Source organism: Rutidosis leptorrhynchoides, chromosome 6 (genome assembly GCF_046630445.1).
Source record: "Rutidosis leptorrhynchoides isolate AG116_Rl617_1_P2 chromosome 6, CSIRO_AGI_Rlap_v1, whole genome shotgun sequence".
Classification (NCBI taxonomy): domain Eukaryota; kingdom Viridiplantae; phylum Streptophyta; class Magnoliopsida; order Asterales; family Asteraceae; genus Rutidosis; species Rutidosis leptorrhynchoides.
In genome coordinates, this window is record NC_092338.1 from 58,608,280 (window position 1) to 58,628,747 (window position 20,468).

The 20,468-nt window shown below is 34.2% G+C and overlaps 1 protein-coding gene across 1 annotated transcript; it reads left to right on the top strand.

Moving 5' to 3' along the window:
* The first annotated feature begins 18,066 nt into the window (after positions 1-18,066).
* On the top strand, positions 18,067-19,894 carry LOC139853158 (CBL-interacting serine/threonine-protein kinase 6-like). The gene has a single exon (XM_071842535.1). It carries the CDS (start codon positions 18,437-18,439, stop codon positions 19,718-19,720), a length of 1,284 nt encoding a protein of 427 aa, XP_071698636.1. The 5' UTR covers positions 18,067-18,436; the 3' UTR covers positions 19,721-19,894.
* Positions 19,895-20,468: the final 574 nt, after the last annotated feature.

Sequence of the window (20,468 nt, forward strand, 5' to 3'; positions counted from 1 at the left end):
AATCAAGGTAATTAGGATCTGCTTTAAATGCGATCATCTGTTTTGATTGCTCTGTCGGATATTTTACTATAAATCCACCTTCTTCGTTTTCTTTTAACTCACACCTTCCATTATTTCTCTCTCAACTCATACTTTAAAGCATTCATCAATATGCTCCATCCAGTTCTGCTTCTTGATATATTCCTAACCTTCATATAGGTCATTCTTCTTTTTCATCTACCGTTGAAAGAATCTATTTACTTCTACTATACACTTGGTTTTATAGTGTTTTTAGTTCTCCCGTGCCTTTATATTGCCATATGCATCGATATATATGGTTTATAATTTCTGATTTATCGTTGGGCTTTATATCTTCCCTTATATTTCAAAGTCTCTGCTTCAATCTTCTATAATCATTGTCATCCACAGTTAATACTCTCTTTTATTTGCTGCGATTTATACCCCAATTTCTATTTCGGAGTTTTGTCCTTTCGTTTCTTCTTCTTGTGATTAAGCACCGCTTGTAATGGTCCAGAATTCGCAGATATGAATTTCGGAATGAACATTGTTAATGTTCTAGGAAGAAAATTGTAATGGCACGATCTTGACTTGTCAAATTACCAGAATACCTCGGAAAAGGCCGAATCATCAAGAAATATTTTCTTGATATTTTAGAGGTTAAATAAAATACAAGAGTCGTATAACATGGCACATGATAATGTTATGATCTGTGAATCATCACGTTCCATTTATAAACTCAGCATGACTTACTGTAATATAATCACGTTGATCAAGTGTCATTATATTATACTAACTCATGCTTCAGCTCCTAACACTACTTCAAAAATATTCCTATTTCAAACTCGAATGTTTCAGAATTTAGAAACTAAAATAGTTTCTTTTATGATGTAATACAGATAGCGCAAAGAGGTAAATGATTTCAGATAAGAATAATTATGAAAATATCTTCAGAAATATGGAGGATATTTATAATGAAAGATATGATGATATCTTAGGATTTCTAATTTTAGAGGATGATGAAGAATATTGTCCGCATGGGTTTATGATCAGGAGCAAGATATTTGTTAATGACTTCAGCAGATACTGAATCATTTGGATTCTTTGAATGTAGGTTTCGTCCTTGTGATTTGTCCACAGCCTCTTTCATACTTTGCTCAATCCGTTTTTCAGTTCCAAAACTTCTCTTTTTCTGAGCTTTGCCAATACACTATTCTTTATCATCAAACTTTTTACTGTTAAGATCGTTTACAGTTGTTGCTGCTTCGTCAGCATTTCAAGAACTAGTTCGCAGTTCAAGGTGTTTTTCAGAAACTTCACATTCAAAGTATGTAAGTCCAGGAGATAGACGTTGTACGTACACATATAACTGTTGGCGTAGACATGATGCGAGATTTCAAAATACTGATTGCTAATTCCCGATGATTCGTATGGCAATTCTCATTACAAGATGCGAATGAGTAAATGATGGGGTTTCGATAAATATAATGATTCTTCGGAAGGTCAAAGATCAGTGAAGTTGTAAATAAGTTTATTGCTAATGTGGTGGAATATGAAAGTTTCTCCGGTAACAAAAGGGTAATCATATATATCAAGAGTATGATAAGGCTACTCCGAATGAAAAATCGAAGTTGTCTTGCTGGAGCTGTGATAGAATTTGCTACTTTGAAAATGAATTGCAAAGTTATTTTTGCTAATAAATGCCAAAGGATCTGATAAAGATTTGTGTTGAATTATGACTTTGGTTTCGAGAGCTTTTTAAGTACATAACTGTGGGTAATATGTGGTTGGATCATCATCTCGATTGCTCATTATTTGAAGTGTCTTCAGAAATTTTCGAAGGGTTTGAACACAGATTGTAATCGTTAATATATATTTGATGTTCTAACACAGATTTGAAGTCAAAGTATAGCTTTGAAAGATGTAGGAATCTAAAAGTTATGGTACCGGTTATATCTCGAATTGAATTCTGAGGTTTCAAAATCAGAATACGTAATTGGGTTTGAATGAGTATGGTTGTTTTGATTTCTATGAAAGAATGTATATTATGGTGAAAGTATGAAGTATAGTTGATAATTTGCTTAATTAGATTTGAAGAATGTAACATATTAATTGTGAATATATATATATATATATATATATATATATATATATATATATATATATATATATATATATATATATATATATATATATATATATATATATATATATATATATATATATATATATATCTCGGGTATTACCTACCCGTTAAAAAATTTCACAATTAATATTTTGTACAAAAGAATTTTATTACAGTCTTTATGAAAATATATATGTATATATTCTCTTCAGATGTAACATAGATTTTAATGAGTTAATACTAAATTAAACTCATTCAATTTATGGTTGGAACTAGAATTGAATAATCCCTTGAAGGCTTTAGAGATTACATAAGTATTTCTTCAATAATATTGAAATTATGAATCAATACTTCGTTATTTGTTGAGGCGTGATGTTGGTTTTCGTTAAATTCTTGTGAACTTCGCAAAGTACGAATGATGTTATGTGAAAAGTTTCGGGTACATCGATGATGAAAGTGTAAAATCAAATATATACTTGATTTATTATGAATTGGAATTTGTTGAATTGAGACAGAGGTTGTAGTTAACGATGGTTAAGTTGCGGGCGAAGGACGTACATTATTGCATATTTGTAATATGAATTAACCGAGTAGTTAAGATTCACACACAATAGCTTAGCACGGAAAGATATATATATATATATATATATATATATATATATATATATATATATATATATATAATATACATATAATTTCTTCAGAGGGAATGAGTTAATTCTTCATAACTCGTTGATACAATATATGCGTTATTGATTCGTAATGATGTCCACAGTGATTCTTGAACTGACGGAGTTTGTGATGTTATAGGTGTTGTTGATTCTGATGCTGACTGCACTGACGATGCTGGTGACGCTGACGGTACTGTTGATGTTGTTGGTAAAATAAGTTTAGCTTGTTAACCACACACCATTTTTGTCAGGGTTTCTACTCTTCCTTCTATCATTTTGGTTCGCTTAACTGATTTATAGTTAGGGCTAGATTAGATAATCTCTAAGACTTTAGAGATTACATAATCGCCGCAGAATGTTTCTCCAATGAAGTTATGAATTAATACTTCGTCAGTTATTGTTGTTGGTAATTCAGATTCACCATGTAAATAAGCGTATTCCAAATGGTTTGGAAGTGGCTTTAACTCTAATGTCGGTGGTTCTTCTATCGATGATTTGTATCAATATCTGTCTTCCTCTTTTAACATTTGAAGTTCTTCTATTGTTGGTTCGTATTCATTAGCCATGAGTGCGGCTAATATTTCAGCTTCATCAATTGGTTCAGTTTCTTCTCCCAAGGAATATTCTCCTGTTCCTTGTAATTCTGGAAATTCTTCTAACAATTCTGCATGTGAATCTATAGTTTGAATATAATAACATGTATCATCTGCAGATTGTGGTTGTTGCATGGCTCTATCAATAGAAAAGGTAACACTCTCGTCCTCTATACTTAGGGTCAGTTTCTTACCAAACACGTCTATTATTGCTTTAGCCGTGTTTAAGAATGGTCTTCCTAATATAAGAGGAACTCGAGAATCTTCTTCCATGTCCAGAATAACAAAATCTACTAGAAATACTAAAGTACCAACTTTAACCAGCATGTTTTCTATTATCCCTCTAGGATATTTTACTGATCGATCTGCTAGTTGTATGCTTATTCGGGTTGGTTTCAATTCTCCGAGGTCTAGTTTAGCGTATAGTAAATACGGCATTAAATTATACTAGCACCTAAATCTACCAATGCTTCTATTGAACTAAGACTACCCAGAAAACATGGAATTGTGAAACTTCCTGGATCTGAGAGTTTTTCTGGTAGTTTATTCAATAGCACTGCAGAACAATTAGCATTCATTGTAACAGCCGAGAGTTCTTCCATTTTCTTTCTATTTGTGATTAGATCTTTCAGAAATTTAGCATATCTAGGCATTCCTGAAATCACATCAATGAAAGGAAGATTGACATTTATTTATTTAAACATATCCGAGAATTTGGATTGCTCGGCTTCAAGTCTTTCTTTTCTCATTTTACTCGGGTAAGGAAGTGGTGGTTGGTATGGTTTAACATAAGGTTTAGCCTTAACTGTGTTATCTTCATTAACCTTTTCAACTACCGGTTCTGATTCTTTATCTTGCTCAGGCTGTGGTGCCTGTGTAGTAGGAGTAGAGTCATTAGAAATTACAGGCATTTCAGGTGGTTTAAGTGTAATACCACTTCTTGTGGTAATAGCTTTAGCTGTTTTATTCCGGGAGTTAGCATTTGTATCGCTAGGTAGACTTTCTGATTTTCTTTCACCTATCAACCTTGCTAGGTTGCTCACTTCTTGTTCCAGATTTTGAATAGAAGCTTGTTGATTTCTAAATGCTTGAGCATTTTGTTCATTGGTTTGTTTCTGAGATGTGAAAAATTGAGTTTGAGATTCAACTAGCTTCGACATCATGTCTTCTAAATTTGGTTTTTTATCATCCGTTTGTGGTGGTTTATTTGGAAAAATAGGTCTTTGCTGATTGTAAGTATTATTGGATACTTGTTGTTTGCTAGGACCTTGTTGATTGTTGTATGTAACATTTTGGTTATAATTCTGATTTAGATTGTAGATTGGTCTTGGCGGTTGATAATTACTTTGATAATTATTTTCAGGCCTTTGGTTTATGTATGAAACATTCTCTCTTCGTTCCATTGTTTGTTCAATACTGAGACAATCTTTTGTCAAATGTGGTCCTCCACACTGCTCACAACTAATTCGTATAGCGTGAATATCTTTAGTCATCTTTTCCATTAGTCTCTCGAAAGCATCTATCTTTGCGGACATGGAATCAAAGTCATGGCTAAAATCGGCTCCAGCCTCTTTAGATGATCTAACGATATCTTTTTCTTGATGCCACTCATGTGAGTGGGAAGCAGTGTTATCAATAATTTTGTAAGCTTCAGTTGCGGTTTTCTTCATAATGGAACCACCAGCTGCTATGTCGATGTCTTTTCATGTAGTGATGTCGCATCCTTAGTAAAATATTTGTACTATTTGATAAGTGTCTAAACCATGTTGCGGACATCCTCTTAACAACTTTCCAAATCTTGTCCACGCCTCATATAGAGTTTCATTTGGCTTTTGCGTGAATGTAACAATTTCTCCTTGAAGTCTCACGGCTTTAGATGCTGGAAAGAATTGTTTAAGAAAATTTTCAACTAAAACATCCCATGTATCAATCGCCCCTTCAGGTAACGATTCTAACCAATCTTTGGCTTCTCCCTTTAAAGTCCAGGGATATAAGATGAGATAGATCTGTTCATCCTCCACTTCTCGGATTTTAAATAGGGTACAAATCCTATTAAAGGTATGAAGATGTTCGTTTGGATCTTCCTTCGGCGCACCACAAAATTGGCATTGATTAGTTACCATGTGTAAGATTTGTCCTTTAATTTCATAATCTGGCGCATTAATGTCTGGTTGAGTAATTGCGTGACCTTGGCCAGTGCGTTTAGCCCTCATTCGGTCTTCCATACTTAGAGGTTCCAGATTTTTCATGATTGAAATTGTTGAATCTGAATCACTAGAGGATTCTGACTTAATGGTTTCTTCCTCGACAATCTCTGGATGAGTAATTTGTGGTTCAGGAGGAATGATTAGTGGTTCAGGATCTCTGAATTGTTCTTGAATATCCTCCGGATTCTCAATTGTGAGGTCGGGTTCAAAAAATGGATTATCGAAAATTTGAATTGGAGTACTTGGTTGACTAGATGACGATTCTAAAGAAAAATCAACGGCGACAATGTTGGCTAGATGTCTTGATCGAGTTACAGGTGGTGAACGTATAAAAGGTGGTTAACGTTTTGCTCGGTGCATTCACTGAATATCCTATTAGTTATAAAGATAAAAATTATATAAGTTATCAAATTAATAGACTTTTCTGATTTTGCTCACGTTTTGAATAGCCAATAGATGCAGCAGGTAGCCAGGACCCTTTAAATCGGAAGCCCACAACTCGCCACTAACAAATCCAACTATTACTACGAACCAGAAAATTTTGGATGTCTATTAATTTAACCGCTTAAAATAATTTTTCGTCAAAATTTTGAAATAAAAATCTATGTCCTAAAAACTAGAGCGTCGAGAAATAAGAAAGAAAAAGAGTGCGTCGAAAAACGTCGAAAAATAAAAGGTCGAAAAATAATAATAAGAAAGTAAAGCGTTGAAACTTAAAATTCTAAAAAAACTTAAGACTAAAAGTTGCGTCTAAAGGTATTAAAGCTTAAAAAGAATTCTATATCCAAAACGGTAATAACTTAATTAGGCACTAAAATCTATAAAATATTAAAGCGATAAGCGACGTCGTAAAATTTCAAGGCGTCTAAATCTTAATCTAAAGGAAAAGCACTTAAGGGATTTTACGGCAAATCTTAGAAATCTAACAATAAAAATAAACTACGGCAAAAACTAACTTAAAACTAATTACGAAAGATAAAAATACAAATTACAATTAAATGATTAAAAAGATACAAAATTTAAAAATAAAACTAAAGTTATAAAAAAATATAATTTTATAAAAATATAATTTTTATATTATTATTTAATAAAAGTATTAATTTTATATATTAATCAAACTTATTTAAAACTTAAATATACAAATTTAATTAAAACTAAAATTAATTATTAAACAACTAAACCCTAATTATTATTAATTAATTAATTATAATTAAAATTATATAAACCCTAACTGTGTAATTAATGCGTACCAGGTCAGGCTAGTCAGAATTCTCCGCGAGTGCGGATTTCTGCAGCCCAATAACTCCGCGAGTGCGGAGGATGCAGATTCAGATGATGTGCAGGTTCAAATTACGCAGGTTCAGTTTTATTTATTTATTTTATTTTTAAATTTTAATTTTCTATTTTTTTATAAAATATAAAAAACTTATATTTTAACGATTACTTATTAGATTTTTATAATTCTAAAAAAATAAACTTTTTAATTAAAACACCTAAATAGATATATATTTTTTATGTTTTTATATTTTTGTTTTTAATATTTAAAACTTATATTTTTACAAAATTAGATTAAAACTTAATAAAAATCTTTTTTTATAGCGTTTTGATTCGGCGTTGAATAATCCCCTGCAGCGGCGCAAAAATACTTGATGTTATGCGAGGTGTATACGAAATAGTTATATTTTTACTACAAAATACTATTAAATACGATACAATTTTACACAAGTTATTTATTTATTTATAGAGGGGATATATCTAAACCTTGCTACAACACTATAGGCAGTGTACCTAATCGTACAGTAGTGTAGTTTTTAGTAAGTCCGGTTCATTCCGCAGGGAGCTAGCCAAGTTTAACGCTATATTTTTTTTAAAAACTATATATGTATAAATATATATATATATATATATATATATATATATATATATATATATATATATATATATATATATATATATATATATATATATATATATATATATATATATATAAGTAATATTATTATTATTATAAAAGGGGGTTTTTACCGTTTAATGACCGATTTGTCGATTTTATGTCTTATGTCGCAATTAAAACCTAATGTAAAATATTTAATATATAAATGACTTAATTTAAAGCGTAAAGTAAATAACAAAAATAAAAGTGCGATAAATAAAATGACGATAAATAAAATTGCGATAATTAAAAAGTACGATAATTAAAAATGCAATAAGATATAAAATAACGGAATTATGCTTATTTAAACTTCTGTAATCATGATGTTCAACGTGTTGATTTTAATTTATTACCATGGGTTAATTGTCCTTTGTCCTGGATTATTCGATATGTCCATACAGTTTTGTCCATAATAGTCCATCAGTCATAAATATAAAGTGCAAGAGTCCTCGTCAAATTATCCTTATACCCGAAGTCAAATATTCCAACTAATTGGGGATTCGAAATGTAACAAGGTCTTAATACTTTGTTTAATGAATACACCAGGTTATCGACTACGTGTAATCCAAGGTTTCAATACTTTGTTAACAATTACACCAATTACTCTTGAATGTAATCCACCCCTGTTTCAACGAGTCCATTGACTATTAATCCATCCCCGTGTCCGGTAAAATGAACAATTATTGGTATTTATAGATATCCCGCCCACCTTACCCGATTAAGCGTATGTGGTTATTTATAGATACGTCGAATTGTAACCTTTAATATTAAATTAACGAGGTATCGTTTAGTTAATATAAAACCCATTAATAGCCCATAGTCTAATTTTCACAAGTGTCGTTCTTTTGTCCAAACCCCAATTATGGTACAAAGCCCAATAACCCCGTCTTAAATATTTAGCCCAACATCACGATTACTTCGGCTTAAATAAGCATAATAATAACTTAGCTACGAGACATTAATTTAAAAAGGTTGAACATAACTTACAATGAGTATTAATAGCGTAGCATTACACGGACAGAGTTTCGACTTACAAACTTAAAACATTCGCCACTATAACCTTATTATTATTAAACTTAAATTAAAATTAAAATTATAAAATATAAATATAAATATATCGTAGATAGATAGATAGAAAAAGGTGTGTTTAATCGATCAGAATGCGCGGCCTTTTATAGGCCCACGTTTAACTGTTGAGCTCTGCGAGTACGGAGGTTTTCTTCATCACAGCTCCGCGAGTGTGGAGGTCTGGATTCCAGCTCATAGATCAAATTCAAAACGTGGGCTGCGTATAATTATAATATATAATAATATATATAATTAATTATATATTATATTATATTCTTGTGCATAGTTGACTTGTAATTTTTGGTCCGTTGCGTCGCGCGCTGAAAGCTGGTTCATGTCTCGGTTCCGGATTTTCGAACGCCTTTTCGTATAATTTAATATCTTGTACTTTGTTTTTTGCGGCTTGGACTCTTTCCATTTTTAGACGTTTCTCATCAATAATTTGAACCACTTGGATTGTACTTTGTACTTTTTAGCTTTTTGGTCGTTTGCGTCTTCAATTCGTCGAATCTGTCTTTTGTCTTCACCTTTTATTATTTAAACGAATATAACTTGTAAATAGAACAATTTCAACTAAAAGCCTGTCTTTCTTGAAGGATAATGCTATGAAATATATGTTCGTTTTTAGCATTATCAATACATAATCCTATATACTCGAGCACTAGTCAGGGATACACTATTAGTATGTAAAAGTTAAATTATGGGTACTCACGTATCAATATTGAGATTCAATATTGCAGGAAAGGTACGTAGACGCAACGGAGATTATAAACGCTAGATTGACCTCACGAGCATACCTATGAACCATACCCATCACCTCCATAGCTATAACCCATAATTTCCTTAGCCCTATCCTACTCATAAAATCCATTTTTGACATAACCCGCTCATGACTCCGTCGTAGTATTTTATGTATAAATACTAATAATATCGCTCCTAATAATTCTAATACTAATAATAATAAGATTAATATTCATAATCTTAATATTAATAATAATAATAATAATAATAATAATAATAATAATAATAATAATAATAATAATAATAATAATAATATTAAAAATATTAATACTATAATAATAATAATCTTACAGAGGGAGTAGAGGGAGTAATGTGGATGTGTGTGTGTTTCAGTGCACGAACGAATTTGTTTTATAAAGAGTTCCAAGATTTTGACTCCATGCTATCGCAATTAATTTCATGCAATCGTATGAAAAGGATTTCCAGCACATATTCAACCAATATGAATTGCCGACACTTTCTTAAATATTATTATATATAAATTAATATTTAATCTATATAATTAATTATATATTATATTATATTTACGTGCATGGTAAAAATGTAATTTTTGTTCAAATGACTCGTACGTTGTCACTCGACTCATGTACCACTTTCGGTTTTTCCAACGCATTTTCGTACGTTTAGAAAACTAGCCTTTTACGTTACGTGAGGTGTACCCTTATTAATAATTTGAATTTCTCATCAATAAATTGCCTTATAAAAAATGTAACTTATATAATTGAGTGTTGTGGTCAACTGTACATCAAAATCTGCTCATTTCCTAGCAATGAAAGAAACAGATGCAATGGAGAGACTTGCTCAACTGTACATCAAAGAGGTTGTATCTCGTCATGGCGTGCCCTTATCAATTATCTCCGATCGCGATCCCCGTTTTGCTTCCAGATTCTGGCGCTCTTTGCAAGAAGCCTTGGGAACTCGTCTCGACATGAGCACCGCGTATCACCCTCAGACCGACGGTCAGAGCGAACGAACGATTCAGACTTTAGAGGACATGTTGCGTGCCTGTGTTATTGACTTCGGAAAGTCTTGGGAAAGGCATCTGCCGCTAGCCGAATTCTCTTACAACAACAGTTATCATTCGAGTATTAAAGCCGCGCCTTTTGAAGCGTTGTATGGCCGCAAGTGCCGTTCTCCTATTTGTTGGGCCGAGTTAGGCGAAGTGCAAATCACCGGACCCAAGATAGTCCATGAAACGATGGAGAAGATTTCTCAGATTCAGGCGAGACTTAAGATGGCCTGCGATCGCCAAAAGAGTTATGCTGATCTTAAACGTAAAGACTTCGAATTCAACGTGGGTGACCGAGTAATGTTGAAGGTCGCACCTTGGAAAGGTGTAATTCGTTTTGGAAAGCGTGGAAAGTTAAACCCGCGATATATTGGTCCTTTTGAAATTTTGGAACGTGTTGGACCCGTTGCTTATCGTCTGGATCTTCCGACTCAGTTGAGTGCTGTTCATCCAACCTTTCATGTATCAAATTTGAAGAAGTGCCTTGCTCCACCGGAACTTTTCATACCATTGGAAGAACTTACAATTGATGACAAACTCCACTTCGTGGAAGAACCTGTTGAAATTATGGACCGTGAGGTTAAAACCTTGAAACGCAATAAGATTCCAATTGTCCGAGTTCGATGGAATGCCAAGCGTGGACCTGAGTTTACCTGGGAACGGGAGGATCAAATGATGCAGAAGTATCCTCACCTTTTCCCGACTCCATCACCAACAGCTTAAATTTCGGGACAAAATTTCCAATAACAGGTGGGTAATGTAACGACCCGACTTTTTCGACTTGCTTCCGTACCTTGTATTTTTGCGAAACTGCGATTTTGTGCGTACTATGCTACTTTATACTCTGGAAACTTGATATACGTGGTTTACTTCCAATTATATGTTAAAACGTGCCTTAGAGTACGTAGGATACTTAACTTGATCACCGGATGCTTTATGACCGTTGGTGTCGCTTAACGTTTCGATTAAACCGCGAACTGCGCACACGTTTGACTTTTATCGTAATCGGAATATTATGACTGCGAAATATTAATTATTATTTTATAATAATAATTACCTGGGTTTTTGGATGCTTAATTACGCGTAGGAATTTAATTAAGCTTACTAGTTAGTCTTGTTGGACTTTCTACCTTGTTGGACTTAAGCCCACCCTACTCTAGCTAGTGGCCCAATTAATTAGCCCACTTATTAATTACTAGTGACCCATTAATATATAAGACAATTATCCATTTAATTAGAGGGAACATGCTAGCAAAAATGTCAAGTATTATCCATAATGTTACATGGGATCCTAGCATAAGTACCTACTTTAGACAACCATTAACCAAAAAGTAGCTTTTTGTCCCCCCTTGCTCCCCCTCATTCCCACGGCCACCATCACCACCTTATCCTCATTTTTCCTATAAATACTAGCCTAATCCCATCCATTTAACACTTGCTCTCATTTGAATTTTACACACACTTGCTCTCTTATTTCCTTTCTAGTCTTTCTCACTCTAAAACTTGTAAGTTTTACTTTTATTCTTCTTTTTCCTTATTCAAATTCGTGGCCATCATAATCATTCTTTGAAGATCAAGTTCCTTTAACTTTGATCTTGATTATATCTTGTTGATTCAAGCATGAATCCTTCAAGAACATGGAAGATTCAAGCTTTCTAGCTTTGAATCTTCACCAACTTTGTAGATCTAGATTATTTTTACTTTAATCTTGTTATTTTGTTATAATGATTCAAACTTGTGTTTGTAATCTTCATGTATCTTAAAGATCCAAGCTTTATGCTTCAAGATCTTCAAGAACAATCAAGATGCAAGCTTTCTAGCTTGAATCTCCATATCTTTTGTTAGATCTAAGTTTTCTAACTTATGATCTTGTTATTTTGTTAAAAAGATTCAAACTTGTGTTTGTTATCTTCATGTAACTTAAAGATCCAAGCTTTATGCTTCAAGATCTTCAAGAACAATCAAGGTTCAAGCTTTCTAGCTTTGTGACCTTATAAATTGTGTGAAAGGGATCCAAGCTCTCTAGCTTAGGGTTTCATCACTTCATTTGGCTTAGATCATGTTCATACTTGTTTGATTGATGTAAAGTTTGTAACTTTGTTTGTAAATAGGACTTGTATTTGTGTTAAGACTAAGGATATGATGTAACCTTGGTTCATCATCCATCTAAGACTCTTGATTGAGTTATATCCTTACTTGGTCTTAACATATTGTGTGTTGATGGTGAAATCTTAGTCAAGGTGATGCTAATCCATCAACGAGTTGTACACTTGAAGCTACAAGCATCAAGGATGAGAACCGTGATGAGCATCAAGCATTAAGAACCCCACCGGAGCACTTACCTACTATTTTTTGTATCTGATCAAACCACCCGGGCTACTGTAAAGTTTATTTTCAGTTATTTTGTTTCGAGTAGATGATTTTCCGTTTAGACCTCGTCTTAATCCGAGTTACGGTTTAGGATCTATGGCCTTCCGAAAGTCAATACTCCTTTGTAACGTTGTGCTGAAATTCGGACCTACTCGCACTTAAACCGTCGCCACGGTCAAACGAAGACGAGTTAGGTTCTGAAAATTGGTCAGCGGTTAGGGGACTCATATACGGAGCCATATCTACTGACTATGTGTCTTTTCGATTTACGTAGAGGTTGTAACAGCTGACCGAAGTCAGCCTATTGTTTCGATCTCTATTCTTGTCGAACTTACTTAGATTTTATGATGATGAACGATGATGATGATGACACTTAAACTTATTTTATGCACTATTAGAATTTATAAAGACAACCTACTGACCTAGTAACCCTTGATTTAGGTTGACGACCTTTCGGACCGACTTACTACTTGCGTACTTTCATTACCGACTTTACCGCTTTTATCACTGTGAGTTATAGCATCCCTTTTTACTTTAATTATTTTGGGACTGAGAATACATGCTTTTACGTTTTACATACTAGGCACGAGTACTTAAACTTTATATGTGTGTGGGTTATACAACGACATAAACATTCCCCTTAGCACGGTAACGTTTAGTCATTAGTTTTTGAACAGGTGAACGCGAATCTTAGATATGGATCCATAGGGTTTGACATCCCCACTCGGGCTAGTCGCGCTAGCATTTAACGGGTGTTTAATACTTCGTGAACATACGCACTCTCCAAGTGTACTTTCAGGGGGTTATAAACGTTAAGTCTAGTTACCGGGTGCCCACGGTTATACATATACTTTTCATACTGTTTTGTTACACTGAAATCTCGTGGCCTACCTTACGTTGCTGTTACAACTTAAACTATAGCTCACCAACATTCGTGTTGACTTTTAAGCGTGTATTTCTCAGGTGCCTAGAGGTTTCTTGCTTCCGCTGTTAAACTTGCTGTCATGCTGTTTAGACTTGCTGTTAAGGACCTGCTGTGTTAGTTATCCGCTGCATTACTAGAGATGTCTTATTCATGGAACTTTTCTGTTGCATTCGTAGTTTATGTTAATTTCAAACAATGGCTTTGTAACGACCTAATGGTCAAATACTTATGTTTATGCTCATATTCGTAGGATGCACGTTATCTTTTGTAAAACGCTATGTTTTTATGAATGCAAACTGGTTTTCAAACAGCATGTAGTATTCAACCGTGTAAAGATCCTGTTGTTGACGAATCGTACACGATGATTTTGTACAGGGCGTCACACGTTGCAAATTATTCATATATCTAACAACTAATATTCCAACTTACGTTATTTAAACATATACATTAATAAACTAGTTCTATTATGTCGAAAAACGTTTTAACTTAAGAGAGTAAAATAATATATAAATCATAACAAGTTTCAAGTTATTAACTTACAGTTTATTCATGAGTTGTAGGATTAGGTCAAATGGATAAATGTACGTATAAAATCATCTTAACATGACAAATGATTTTTTCTTGCCGACGAACAATAATTCAATTATTTACTCTTCATGATAAAATATCATTAAAGACTACTAATTAACCTATCAATAGTCAAATATGAGTCTCCACTAATCCGACTAGCTCTCGCTATTTGATACTTTGTCCTTACTTGAAGATCACTTTACCATTTATTCCGAATATCGTTAAAAAGGAAAGGTTTCCTAAATCAAAGTGGACCTCCTAATAGGGACTCGTAGCCATAATTCAATGTATCTGATAATTCAATCATTTGATATTATCTTTTAATTCCGTCGATAATTATTTTAAATATATTTTAAAGCAAATACGTTCATGTAAAGTATTATACGTCTAATACTTTGTTAACGTTTTCAAGTTATAATATATACATATATAATCATATACGTTCCTATAATGGTTCGTGAATCTTTGGAATTTGGTCGAGGTTAAATGAATGTATGAACTCAGTTTAAAATTCTTGAGATTCAACTTAACAAACTTTGCTTATCGTGTAGGGAATATATAATGATTAAAGTTTAAATTTGTTCGGAAATTTCCGGGTCGTCACATATATGGGGTTGGTTTGCAAAAACAAGCAATTGAAGAAATGGCTAGTTACACTGGTTGCCGAGTTGGCTCGTTTCCTTTCACGTATCTTGGGGTGCCAATAGGTCAAAAAATGAAGAATGTTAAAGATTGGGAAAAGGTTATAGAAAAAGTCAATAATAAGCTCTCGGATTGGAAATCAAAAATGATGTCGTTCGGTGGTCGTCTTACTTTGATCAAGTCGGTTTTAAGTAGCCTTCCGTTATATGCTTTCTCCCTATTCCGTGCTCCCTCATGCATCCTTAACTTGCTAGAAGGTTTGCGTCGTAATTTTTTTTTGGGTGGGTCGGGTGATTTTTCTAAGATGTCTTGGGTTAAGTGGGATACCATTCTTTTACCATATGAGGGCGGCGGACTAAATATCATGTCTCTAAAAGCGAAAAACCTTTCACTTTTAGGGAAATGGTGGTGGCGTTTCTACAAAGAACAAAACGCTTTTTGGGTCAAAATAATCAAAAGTCTTTATGGGCGGGATGAGGGCTATCTTCTCATGGTTTACTCTTGAATCGTAATAGGAAATCAACATGGAACGACATCAGAAAAGTTGGAGCAGACATAGATCAGTTGCAAATTCCCTTCACCAAGTCGTTCATCAAAATTGTTGGAAAAGGGGATAATACCAAAGTTTGGACTGACCGATGGCTGAATGATCAACTCTTAAGCGAAAAGTATAACAGGCTCTTCAGATTAGAAGCTAACAAAGAAGTTCTTATCCAAGATCTTTTGATAAAGGTCGGAGATAGTTGGAATGCATCGTGGGAGTGGTTGAGATCGCCTTCTGGAAGAACACGTAATGAACTTTTGGAACTAGACGCATCCATCAACAGTTTCAGGTATGCAGATATTGATTGTGACGATTAGGAGTGGAATATAAATTCGAAGCGAATCTTCATCGTATCTGATCTTGCTGCGTTGATTAATCAAAACCTGCTGCCTTCGAGTACTAGTGTTCCAGAAACCTTACGAAATAGCCTCATTCCTCTAAAGCTAAATATCTTTGTTTGGCGAGCTATAATTCGAAGGTTACCGGTACTCGTGGAACTTGATAATCGCGGAATTGACTTAGACTCGGTGTTATGTCCAGTTTGCAATAATGATATTGAAAGTTTAGATCATATCCTTCTACATTGTTCGTTTGCTAAAGATGTTTGGAGTCGGGTGTTTAAATGGTGGTGTTCGGGCTCGTTTGGTATGTTAAACCTAAACGATTTATTCTTGGGCAAATGCAATCCATCTAATCATGATCAATGCTCGAGAATATGGCAAGCAATTGAATGAGTGACGGGTTATTTCATTTGAAAAAATAGAAATCTTACGATTTTCAAAAAGAAGAAAGGTAATGTTCCTATGTTGGTTAACGATATACAAATTAAAGTCTTCGAGTGGATAGCAACTCGTTCAAAGAAAACGCATATACTTTGGTCACAATGGTTAGTTAATCCAAGTTTATATGATGATCACGGTTGAAGACATTTTTTCTCTAGTCATTGTCGTGCTCCTTTTGTTTTGTTTGGTATTGCCTTTATTTTTCTTGTAGCTTTATGTATTTGTTATGTTTGTATCTTGGCATTAGCTCATATGCCTTGACTTCTAGTTTTTAGTAATGAAATTTGCTAGCTTTTTAAAAAAAAAAAAAAAAAAAAAAAAAAAAAAAAAATTACTCTAATTACTCCCAAGTCGCTCCTAGCCTAAGTTCAAGTAGTAATTTAATACGGTCCATACGGAGTACAAACTACTCCACTCAATAAACATGCCTGTTGAATACATAATTGCATATTGCATACTAGCAATAATATAAAAATAAAAAGTGAATTACCACAAATTAATTAGCATCAGGTCAGGCAAATTTGGAAACTTCTTAACAAGAATAAGGCAAAGATTTTTGTCTTCCTTTATACACAATTCTCCTTGTGCCAATCACTCGGAAAAAGAAGACTACCACCAAAATTTTTCTGACATAACTTTTGTTCGCGACGTATAATCGATTATTGAGAAACATGTGACTTGCACATTCTAAATTTGAATGTATATTATGCCTTCACATGATTTGCACATGCAATAATTAATGAGATATTTCCGGACAGCTTGCAAAGCAAATGGTCGTCTCGAGATTAGTTTACTTGCAAAACGAGTCGAAAACTCGGACCCAAAAAGAAAGAAAAAAGAACGTTAGTCTGAAGGACTAATATTGTGCATTTGATATAGAGTGAGGGTTAATCCATATAATTTCAAAACACAAAAACTATCGACATAAATGCGCGTAAACCCCTTTAACGATATACGAGTAATTTACTCTTAGAGCACAGGGTGTCCGTGTCCATTTTCGGTGTCCATTTTCGGTGTCCATTTTCGGTGTCCATTTTCGGTGTCCATTTTCAGTGTCCATTTTAGGGGTGGAGGTGTCCACAGTGTCCATTTCAGTGTCAATTTCGATGTCCATTTTTAATTTTTATTTTTTAATACCTTATATTATTTAATGTTTTTTTATTAAATGTGAAAAAAGAAAAAACTTTTTATTAATAATTAATTATGTAAATGATTTATAATAAAAACATTAAATTAAAACACACAACTAAAATGAATAAAAGTCCAATTTTCTTATGTTACTTGGCCCAAAATACAATTCTTTAGCCCAAATACAAAACAAAATAGCCCATGTTACAAAACCTAAAATCCTTTCTTCTTCATTTCGCTGCAACCGCCACAGCAAGCTTCCACCTACTAAAAAAAATTAGATTAAAAATACCAAATTTTAACAAGAAGAAAAAAGATAGAGAGATGGATTAATTTAAAAAAAAAAAGCTTCAACGGTTAAAAAAATCCACCGTCTTGGTGGCGACACTGAAAATGGACTGGAAGACCGACGGTGGTACCGTGTCGGAGGACGGCGGTTCGGCGTCGATTTTCGACCGACGGTGAGGAGGGACGGCGTGGACACCCTCTGCTCTTAAAAAAAAAATGATAGGACCTTGTCAACAAAAATATCATAGAAATGCAATTCTTATTTAATGTTCTTACGTTATGCAAACTTTTATAGAAAAAGTGTTTTCAGATATTCAGTTTAAAAATTCTTGCTCTTTTATGTCCGCACACGTGTCTACCTATTACAGGTGCAAATAATTGAAGCAAATTAGATTTAATAAACCAACGACAGCCGTTGGATTACCTATTACTACTTCAGATCATTACTTTACACTACCAAACCGCCTATATACACCTACGTTCTCCTTTCGTTACAAAAACAGTAGCACACCGGAATAAAATCTTCCTTTTTCCTTTTCATTTTCAAGTTCTCCCAAATTCCCCTCATATTCCTAGAATCCGCTTTGGGAATGCAGAGAGATGATAGTAGATTCGCGGCTGTTTAACTGTGGGCGTTCTCAAAAATCCACCGGCGGCAGAACTTGCCACCGTAAACACGTGGAAGACGGGTGAACTACTTTCCGATTTTTCCGCAAAACACTATTTCTGTGATTCTATAATTGTAATTTATATCAATTGATTGATCGTATAATCAATTTCACTATGGCTGTAGAAGACAGATCTAACGCCGTACTAAACGGCCAGTACGAATTAGGTAGACAATTAGGGCACGGAACGTTTGCAAAAGTTTATCACGCCAAAAACGTGCAAACCGGTAAAAGTGTAGCGATGAAAATGGTCGTAAAAGAAAAGGTGATTAAAGTCGGTATGACGGAACATATCCAACGAGAAATTTCGGTTATGAAAATGGTACGCCATCCGAATATCGTCGAGCTTCACGAAGTTATGGCGAGCAAATCGAAGATTTATTTCGCCATGGAGCTCGTAAGAGGCGGTGAATTGTTTTCCAAAATTGCTAAAGGACGGTTACGAGAAGACGTTGCTAGAAGCTATTTCCAGCAGTTAATCTCAGCCGTTGATTTTTGTCATAGTCGCGGCGTGTATCATCGAGATTTAAAGCCGGAGAATTTGTTGTTAGATGAAGAAGGTAATTTAAAAGTAACTGATTTTGGTTTAAGTGCGTTAGCGATTCATTTAAGGCAGGATGGGCTTTTGCATACGACTTGCGGGACCCCTGCTTACGTGGCACCCGAAGTGATCGGGAAGAAAGGTTATGATGGGGCCAAAGCTGATATCTGGTCATGTGGAGTTATTCTGTATGTGCTACTTGCTGGTTTTTTACCTTTTCAAGATGAAAATGTAATCGCGATGTATAAGAAAATTTACCGCGGTGATTTTAAGTGTCCGCCGTGGTTTTCATCAGACGCACGGAGATTAATAACCAGAATGTTGGACCCGAAACCGAAGTCGCGGACGACTATAGCGAAAATTATGGAATCCACGTGGTTCAATAAGGAGGTACCCAAGAAACCCAATTTTTTAACTGAAGATGAAAATGTGAGTTTAAAAGGGAAGGAAGGGGAGACGTTGAATGCGTTTCATATAATTTCGTTATCTGAAGGATTTGATTTGTCGCCATTGTTCGAAGAGAAGAAGAGGGAGGAGAAGCAAGAGATTAGGTTTGCGACTATGAAGCCGGCTGGAGCGGTGGTGTCGAAATTGGAGGAGGTGGCGAAAGCGATGAAGTTTAGTGTTAAAAAGAGCGGTGACGAGAGTAGTTTGAGGTTGCAAGGATGCGAGAATGGGAGGAAAGGGAAGTTAGGGATATCGGCGGATATATTTGCTGTAACGTCGTCGTTTTTGGTGGTTGAAGTGAAAAAATCGAGTGGCGATACGTTGGAGTATAATCAATTTTGTAGTAAAGAGCTTCGGCCTGCGCTTAAGGACATTGTTTGGACGTCGCCCGCTAATCCCTCCACTCCTTGATTCGAGCCGATTGGTATTGCTATTGCTAATAGTTGGTTATTTAAATTTAATAATTTTATTAGTGTGCATTGCTGTTAAAATGAATGAAATTCTGACTTGTTACGTTTGTTCAAGCTTGTGTTACGTAATGTTTCTAGAAAATGTTTATGTTCTACTCGTATTATGCAATCGACATTCACAACGTTGATGTTAATTTTTGTAGCTTTACATTAATATCTAATGGTGTGTACGATCGATTTTGAATCATGGACAAAATTTAAGTAGAAATGAGGTGTCTTTTAGCCATTTAAGAGATATTTAAGTGTAAAGTAACCCATCAACATAATAAAGTTTAAAATTACTGTAGAATATACGAATTCAATGCGATGTAGAGAGATAAGAGTTGAAAAAGAGTGGTAATTGAGACGTGTGCCTAAAATGATGGTTGGCTAAAGTTGAATTGACCTAACACCCTCCTAGTTGATGTTTTACTATACCACTTGTGTACTAGTACAATGTACCAACTGATGCACAAACGTATCGTGATCCTTTGAAAGTCTTTTGGATCTTGTAGTTATATATGACCATCTGCTTCAAAAAATATACTAGTAAGTCAAAATAAGGGTGATGATATTGATCATACCATCAATGTTATGTATCAAGAGATTGTGCAATACAAGCTCTAAATGTACAATTTAGACAAATTTATTAGGAAAATGCAAATAATATATCACAAGCCCTAGATAAACACTAGAATACGTACCCACCA

Excerpts from the sequence above, each read along its gene's own strand:
- LOC139853158 (XM_071842535.1), top strand. The coding sequence starts at position 18,437 with ATGGCTGTAGAAGACAGATCTAACGCCGTACTAAACGGCCAGTACGAA.